Genomic DNA, 8,355 nt, shown 5'->3' on the forward strand with positions numbered 1-8,355 from the left:
TTTGTCACCAATCCAAGTGTCATACCAGAAACTGATGGACTTACCATTACCCACCTCCAGGCCAACCCCCGTGCAGAATTCAGCAAACACAGCGCTAAGCCCTTTCCAGAGGAAGGAACAACTGACAACTCTCTCCTTAGGGCCACCAAAAATTTTGTCTTTCCGATACTTGCCACAGAGAAGATGAACCCAAAGAGAGGATGGGCATTGCCACATTCTCCAGAGAAGCTTTATTAAAAGGACTTTATTGTTGTCCTTAGCTTGCCTGCTGCCAAGACCCCCCTGCTTTTCGGCTGGCAGACCTCCTTCTAAGGGACCAGGAGAATATTTTTCCCTTCTCCAGACTCTCCCCAAAGGAAACGCCGGTTAATCTTATCAAGCTCGTTGAGAACCGGCTCAGGGAGTCTACAAGCTTGCATGATATGGTTCGGAGCCGCGCAGTTGACAGACTGGATTAAAGTAAGACGGCCTGTTAGGGAAAGAGAATTAGCTTTCCAACTAGCACACAAACCGTTAGTTTTGTCCAAAGTATCTTTAAAAGAGGCTTTGGAGACCCTGTCGCTGTGAAGAGGGACCCCAAGATACTTCCCCAAAGAGTGAGTCAGGGGAATGACGGAGAGATCACTAAGCCTTCTGCACATGCCATTGTCCATATTCTTAGAGCAAAGCATCCGAGATTTTTGAATATTAATCTTCTGGCCAGAAGCATCATAGAAGCAATTAAGGATATCCATCACCACACTAATTTGCTCCTCATTACCTTCCACGAAAAGCATCACATCATCAGCGAAGAACAAATTCCAAAATAAAAAATAAAAATCAAATAAATAAATATAATAATAAAATTAATTCTTTTTCTTTTAATATCATTAGTTTTAATATCATTAGTTAATTTGATATGTGTCTTAGTAAATTTTTAAACCACAAACTAAAAACAGATGTAACCACAATTTTAATATAAAAAGAGAAGAAATTTTCTTTACAACGAAAACGAGTATGAGAAATGCTTTCACGAGCAGCGACTGAGCCAGAGAACACCGAATTATTGCTCCCACTTTTCTCACACTCTTTTAAAAGTCTTTTACTTTTTCCTTCTTCCCTCCCCTGTTATGCATTTCCTCTTCTTCTTCCTCTCACCGAAATTTCAAAACTTTATGTTGATTTATTCGATGTCTTCTCTCCCGATTGACACTAACATCAAGGCCATGGCTACCTTCAAATCCAAGCAAGAATAACACATCAAAAAGTGACCCAACCCAACCCAACCCCACAATTTCCAAAAGTCGTCTTCTTCTTTAACCTACCTTCTTCCCTTTTCCCTTCTCTGCACTCAATTCCATAACCATCGTGTCTCACATCTTCAGAGATAAATCTCTCGGAAATTCCAAGCGGCACGCCGTTTCTTCCACTACTATTACCATGCCTGTTTATCCAATTCACGATTTTCAAATTCAATCCCCTTTTCCTGATGCCGCTCCTAATTTATCCGATTCGGAGCTCCGGGAATCTGCTTATGAGATTTTAATTGCAGCTTGCCGGAGTTCCGGTAGCAGGCCATTGACTTATATCCCGCAGTCGGAGAAGAATGGAGATAAGGCGGGTTCCGGAGTTGCTTCCTTGGGGTCTTCTTCTTCTTCTTCTCTGCAACGGTCTTTGACATCGACGGCTGCTAGTAAGGTGAAGAAGGCGCTAGGGATTCGGTCGGGTTCAACGACCAAGAAGAAAAGCGGCGAGCCGGCGAAGAAAACGGTGACGGTTGGTGAGTTGATTAGAGTTCAGATGAGAGTATCGGAGCAGACGGATTCGAGGATTAGAAGGGCTATGTTGAGGATTGCTGCTGGTCAGGTTCGTGTTTGACTTTTTCTCTATGTTTTCTGTTTGGATTGACAAGAAAGTTTGAAAAAAAAAATCGAGTTTCATTTTTTAATTAACTGATTTTTAACGTTTTCTTAGAAAAAGTTTGAAGTTGCTTGAAATTATTACTATTGTTTATTATTCAGTTTGATAGTTGACTGTTGTAGAAATTATGTGACTTGAGTCCAAATCAATGGAATATGGGATCTCTGTCTCCGACTAATGTGAAATTTCTTTAGCTTTATTTGCTATTTTGCTTGCCGAAGAAACAGCGGTAAAAGGAAAATTAATGCAAATGTATGTTCCTCTAATAGAAAACTGACTAAGCCGACTAAGGCGGTTTGGCCATGTAAGACGAAGAGCGCTTGATGCAATGGTAGTGGATAGGACTGAGTGGAGGGAGAGAATTTATGTCAGCTCACACGACTTGATTTCATGGCTTTGTATGAAGGTTCATGTTAGCCGACTCCGAATCATTTCGAGACTAAGGTTTTGTTGTTGTTGTATGTTCCTCTAATACCATTTAGATATTTGGCAATCACGGCTTTAAAACACATCTACTTATATTGGAAATACATCTTGCTCGGCCAATCTATCTCGGAGCCACCCATTCCGCCCCAGGTCACATTGTATTGTGCTTTGAGAGTTGGCTCTCGGCTTTGTTCCAATTGTTACAGAATGGTCCAATGCATGATCACTGTCATGTACCGCGAGACCAATTTTCCAGGCATCACGGCTATAAAACGCGTTTACATATATTGGAAAAACACCTTACTAATATAGTTCAGTTACTCCCTCTTCATTTCCGACAAGAGATTCATTTTATTCTTGCCCATTGTCATTCCTTTGAGCAAGAAGCTATTCCTCCACTTTTGCTCCGACCTTACCTGGCGCCACCAATTCCGCACCAGGTTGTTACAGCAAAGTTACCGTATATAGAGGTGGCAATTTCTGACACGATAATAGGGTTTATATAGATAATCCAATTGACGCAACACGATTGTGATTTTTCTTCCATTTATATCATATAATCATATAGAACATCAAGATATAGATAAATAGATAACATAACACTATAACCCAAATTGTCATCCCTCGTGCATAAAGGGTGGCCCGGTGCACTACGCGTCCCCGCTAAGCGAGGGTCCGGGGATGGGTCCCACCACAAGGGTGTATTGGGGCAAGCCTTCTCCTGCCAATTTTTTGGCAGGAGGCCGCTCCTAAGACTCGAACCCGTGAAGTTACATATTACATCCTAGTTCGTTGAAAAATGATTAGCTAGGTTTTATGACAAAATCAATCTGTTGGCTTTTATGAAGTTGGCAAAGTTTGAATCTTTGATCTGTTTGTTTTTTGTTCAGTGTGATTTTTTCACTTAAGCATACTCAATATTTGTGCTTCTTTGTAAACATTAATACCAGCTTGGAAGACGTATGGAGTCCATGGTTCTACCTTTGGAACTGTTGCAGCAGCTCAAGTCTTCTGATTTTCCTAATCAGCCTGAATATGAAGCGTGGCAGAGAAGAAATTTGAAGCTTCTAGAAGCCGGACTCCTTTTGCATCCTCACATGCCACTTGATAAGACTGAAACTTCCTCACGGCGACTCCAGCAGATAATTCGTGGTGGATTGGAGAAACCGATTGAAACTGGAAAGAACACTGAATCCTTGCAAATTCTCAGGAATGTAGTTATGTCTCTTGCTTGCAGATCATTTGATGGGCCTGTTTCCGAAAAATGTCACTGGGCGGATGGCTTTCCGTTGAATTTGAGACTCTATCAAATGCTCTTAGATGCTTGTTTCGATGTTGATGATGAATCGATTGTGATTGAAGAAATTGATGAGGTTTTGGAACTCGTGAAGAAGACTTGGACGATGCTTGGAATGAACCAGATAATGCATAATCTATTGTTTTCGTGGGTTTTGTTTCGCCACTATGTTGCAACTGGTCAAATTGAGGATGATTTATTATTTGCCGCCAATAATCTGTTGATGGAGGTTGAAAAGGATGCAAAGACAACCAAGGATTCAGAATATTCCAAGATTCTGAGTTCCGTTTTGAGTTTGATACTCGGTTGGGCGGAGAAAAGGCTTCTAACTTATCATGATAGTTTCCATACAGACAATATAGAATCAATGCAAAGCGTTGCTTCTGTAGCTGTCGTGGCAGCAAAAATACTGGTAGAAGATATATCTCACGAATATCGCAGGAAAAAGAAAGACGTAGATGTTGCTCGTGACAGGATTGATACTTACATTAGATCATCTTTGCAGGCGTCTTTTCGTCAGGCAAGTTTCACCATTTCAGCATGATTTCATTAACAATAGTAAATTTCTTTCCCCGTTTCATTTGTGGAGTTGGTTTATTTATATACATTATGCTAGCTATAATACATTATTGATTCTGTTTGTTCGTACCGAAACAGAAAGTGGAGAAGGTTAAGTCGGGCAAGCCTTTCCAAAACCAGCCTACCCCGCGTCCTGGCCTGTCTGTTCTTGCACAAGACATTAGTGAACTGGCTTTTAGCGAGAAGGCCATATTTAGTCCAATACTTAAGAGATGGCACCCTCTCGCAGCAGGTGTAGCTGTGTCCACTCTTCATTCTTGTTATGGCATTGAACTGAAGCGATTTGTTTCGGGTATTAGTGAACTGACGCCTGATGCAATACAAGTGCTGACTGCTGCTGATAAGTTGGAGAAAGATCTTGTGCAGATTGCTGTTGAAGATGCAGTGGACAGTGAGGATGGTGGAAAGTCAATAATCCAAAAGATGCCTCCTTATGAGGCTGAAGCGTTAATTCTCGATTTGGTTAAGTCGTGGATAAAGACGAGACTTGACAGGGTGAAGGAATGGACTGATCGGAATCTACAAAAGGAGGTATGCGAGGAGAATTCCATATAGGAAATATAGCGTTACATGTTTCGATTTTCATTAAATTGACCTATCAGCTCTTTGATGCAGGTGTGGAATCCAAAGGCAAACAAAGAGCAATTTGCTCCCTCGGCTGTTGAAGTTCTACGGTTTGTTGATGAAACGTTAGATGCCTTCTTCCTGTTGCCGATATCTATGCATTCGGTCTTGCTTCCTGATTTGATCACTGGGCTTGACAGATGTCTACAAAGTTACATATCGAAAACTAAATCCGGATGTGGTATGTATGACAATGCATTCCGTAAAAAATTGTTCATTGAATTCTAAGTTTTAAACCTTGTTTGTAACAAAAAAATCTATGTTGTGATCTGCAGGAACCCGAAACACTTACATTCCAACTCTGCCTTCATTGACTAGATGTACAGAGGGATCAAAATTTCGTGTATTTAAAAAGGAGAAGTCACATGTAAACCAAAGGAGAAAATCGCAAGTAGGGTCTACGAATGGGGATACATCGTGCGGGATACCCCAGCTATGCGTACGTATCAATACTCTGCAGCATATTCGGCTGCAATTGGGTATATTAGAAAAAAGGACAGCCATTCAACTAAAGGATTCTAAATCGTATCATGTTAATGATCTTGCTAATGGATCGGGTAAAAGGTTCGAGCTTTCAGCTGCAGCTTGTTTGGAAGGGATCCAACAATTGTGTGAAGCAACAGCTTATAAGGTTGTCTTCCATGATCTAAGTCCTGTTCTTTGGGACGGCCTATATGCTGGAGAAGTTTCGTGTTCTAGGATTGAACCTTTTCTTCAGGAGCTTGAACAATATCTAGAAATCATTTCATCTACATTGCATGACAGAGTCAGAACACGTCTTATCACCGATGTAATGAAAGCTTCCTTCGATGGGTTTTCATTGGTCTTGCTTGCAGGAGGCCCTTCTCGTGCTTTCACTCTACAGGACTCCGAAATGATCGAGGAAGACTTCAAGTTTCTCAAAGATTTATTCTGGTCTAATGGTGATGGATTGCCAACTGAGTTAATAGATAAGTTTTCAACCACTATTGATAGTATCCTCCCACTTTTTCGTACCGAGACCCAGAGTTTAATTGAACGGTTCACGAGTCTTACTCTCGAGAGTTACGGCTCATCTGCTAAATCCAGGCTTCCGCTGCCTCCAACATCAGGGCAGTGGTGTCCCACGGATCCAAACACACTACTGCGAGTTTTATGTTATCGGAGTGATGAAACAGCCGTGAAGTTCCTGAAGAAGACGTACGATTTGCCTAAGAAACTGTAACAAGCTGTGGCAAATCTAAATGTGAAGAACTTGTGTGCTATGGCTTTCACATGATTGCTGTATTAAGCCGGCCGGTGTCTGAAGCTCGAATCAGATAGTTGTTTTGGGAATTTTGGTGGCAAGTGAAGGCATTATAGGAACAAATTAAGAGTGTTGTATAGTGTATTTATTGATTTGATTCATTGAGTTTGAAGGTTGAAGCTTTTCACGAAGCTGTTACCAGAGAAAGTCGCAATTCCATCAGGAATTGGCTAATCTAATAATTCTTGGGAGTGGTATGGAGATGGAAAAATGAGAGACATTTGAAGAAAGTGGTGCGGGGATTGGGCAAAATAAGGAATTTTGCGATTGATACTATTAAAATCACCCTTTACTAATATTCTAAGCAACTTTAATTCTTCAACTTTTTTATTTCGAGATTATTTAGATGATGTTTGGTAAAGAGAGAGAAAGTTAATGTTTAGAGAGAGAAAGTTCCAAAAAAGATGATTTTCTAAAATCGAAAATGCAGTTCTATAGAAAATATGACATTGAACAACTTTAATTCTTGAAAATTTTCATTTTCAGGTCGTTAAAGATAGTTTTAATACCATTATTAAAAGTGCGAAACCTCAGTCCTCGTTTTGACAAAAAGTAAACCACAGTCCTTTATCTGAAAATTAGTAAAACCACAGAGGTTTTATTTGAACTTTCCCCTTTTATTTATTATTTACTCATACTCAAACTTATGTTGTCCTTATAGTCATTCTAAATCTCCATCAAAAGATCCATCTCTATATGCTTCGATATCATATGTGCACCAAAATAATTTCAAGAGTTTTGAGAAATAGATCCGAACTAGTACATTGGAAAGGGAACACATGGTGCGTTCATATCCAAATTGGATGATATGATTCCGTATCAAAAACCTCGATTGGGAAGTTCCAGAAGACCCAGATAAAGGTTCATCTGTAACAACAATCATGTCTGATTCCATGAATCTCAAATCTAGTGGATTCGAAGAATATTAGGCCCGATATCAACAGGTGATACGTAGCATATTCTGCTCCTCATCTCATAACCGTCTATGTATGGTCTATGTTCTAGCATGAAACTTTCAAGTGGAATTTTTTTTATCATATAATTATTTGTTTACAATTGGTACAGTAATTAGCATGCTTATGAAACTTTGAAGTGAAAATATAATCTATTTCTATTATTTTTTTTTATAAAAAAAACAATTGGACAATGCTTTTTTTTTTTTTTTTGGTTTACATAGGAAGGCTAAACGCCCGAGCAAAAAGAAAAGGAAAGGGAAAAAGAAAAGAAACCAGAGGTTCACGATTGTGAACGAATTATTCTACTCAAAGTTGTCCCTCTACTATCGTCATAGAAGATATCCTGGAGGCCTGCAGGAGGCACACCAAACTCATGGTGGCCCAAGGAACAAGAACCTGCGAAGTTCGCCAACCAGTCAGCAGCACGGTTTCCTTCTCTATAAGAATGAATAAAAATATTATCCCACTCTCTATCCCGATAGGAGGTGCATAAATGAATAAGCCACGAGAATGAATGATGGATGTCAACGGCACTAGTCATCAGCCGAAGCATAACCTGAGAGTCGAGCTCCACAATTACCTTTCTGAACCCTTTCCGCCAGGCTATGTGAAGCCCAAAAAATAAACCCCACAATTATAAATTATAATTGTATAGTCACGTTAGATCCTAACAATAATTGAAAAGTTTCGTCGGAAAATGAATTTACTATTGCATCGTTTTAATAGTAACTTTTATCAGTTTAGTCATCAACTCACATCATCAACAACACAAAAAGAATTCTATCAGGAAAAAAAAACATAAGCAGAAGCGTGTAGGCAATTTTTTAAGCTGGTGTATGTGGTTTTTTTTTAACAAAAATAGTACAAAAGTTTTTAAAATTAAATTTATTCAATGTCAATAAACCACATTTTCGATTTTCCAAAATTACCACTTCAAGAGCTCTTTCTAAAAATTCATTCTCTCCTAACAAACACCTAAATGACTTCAATTGCTTAAAAAATATCACCTATTCTGAAAATTTTCTATTTTAATATCATGAACGGTCAAATTAACATTATCAATAAAGTTCTTAGTTTTGATGTCCTCTGTTTGCAAAAAAAAAAACTATAAATTATCCATTTGCAAATCAATGAAATTACAAGGGCATTTTTTAAATTATCCCTTGATGGTATTCTAAAATTTTAATATTACGAATGGTATTCTAATTGATACTTTTCTAACACGTTTGCAAATGACGAATTTTTTTTGTTCAATAGGAACAAATGAATCAACAGATAAGTCAAACAAG

At 39.0% G+C, this 8,355-nt stretch overlaps 1 protein-coding gene across 1 annotated transcript; it reads left to right on the top strand.

Moving 5' to 3' along the window:
- Positions 1-1,299: 1,299 nt before the first annotated feature.
- Positions 1,300-6,451, top strand: LOC136202355 (protein unc-13 homolog). The gene is made up of 5 exons (XM_065992922.1): positions 1,300-1,845; positions 3,276-4,142; positions 4,280-4,732; positions 4,817-5,006; positions 5,101-6,451. Exons 1-5 carry the CDS (start codon positions 1,420-1,422, stop codon positions 6,027-6,029), a joined length of 2,865 nt encoding a protein of 954 aa, XP_065848994.1. The 5' UTR covers positions 1,300-1,419; the 3' UTR covers positions 6,030-6,451.
- The last annotated feature ends 1,904 nt before the right edge of the window (positions 6,452-8,355 follow it).

This window comes from Euphorbia lathyris, chromosome 8 (genome assembly GCF_963576675.1).
Source record: "Euphorbia lathyris chromosome 8, ddEupLath1.1, whole genome shotgun sequence".
Taxonomy (NCBI): domain Eukaryota; kingdom Viridiplantae; phylum Streptophyta; class Magnoliopsida; order Malpighiales; family Euphorbiaceae; genus Euphorbia; species Euphorbia lathyris.

What these genes read in the sequence shown, in the direction of transcription:
- LOC136202355 (XM_065992922.1), top strand. Translation starts at nt 1,420, where the DNA reads ATGCCTGTTTATCCAATTCACGATTTTCAAATTCAATCCCCTTTTCCT. An exon ending in ATCGGAATCTACAAAAGGAG is followed by an intron (nt 4,733 to 4,816) that starts GTATGCGAGGAG and finishes TCTTTGATGCAG; the next exon opens with GTGTGGAATCCAAAGGCAAA. An exon ending in GAAAACTAAATCCGGATGTG is followed by an intron (nt 5,007 to 5,100) that starts GTATGTATGACA and finishes TGTGATCTGCAG; the next exon opens with GAACCCGAAACACTTACATT.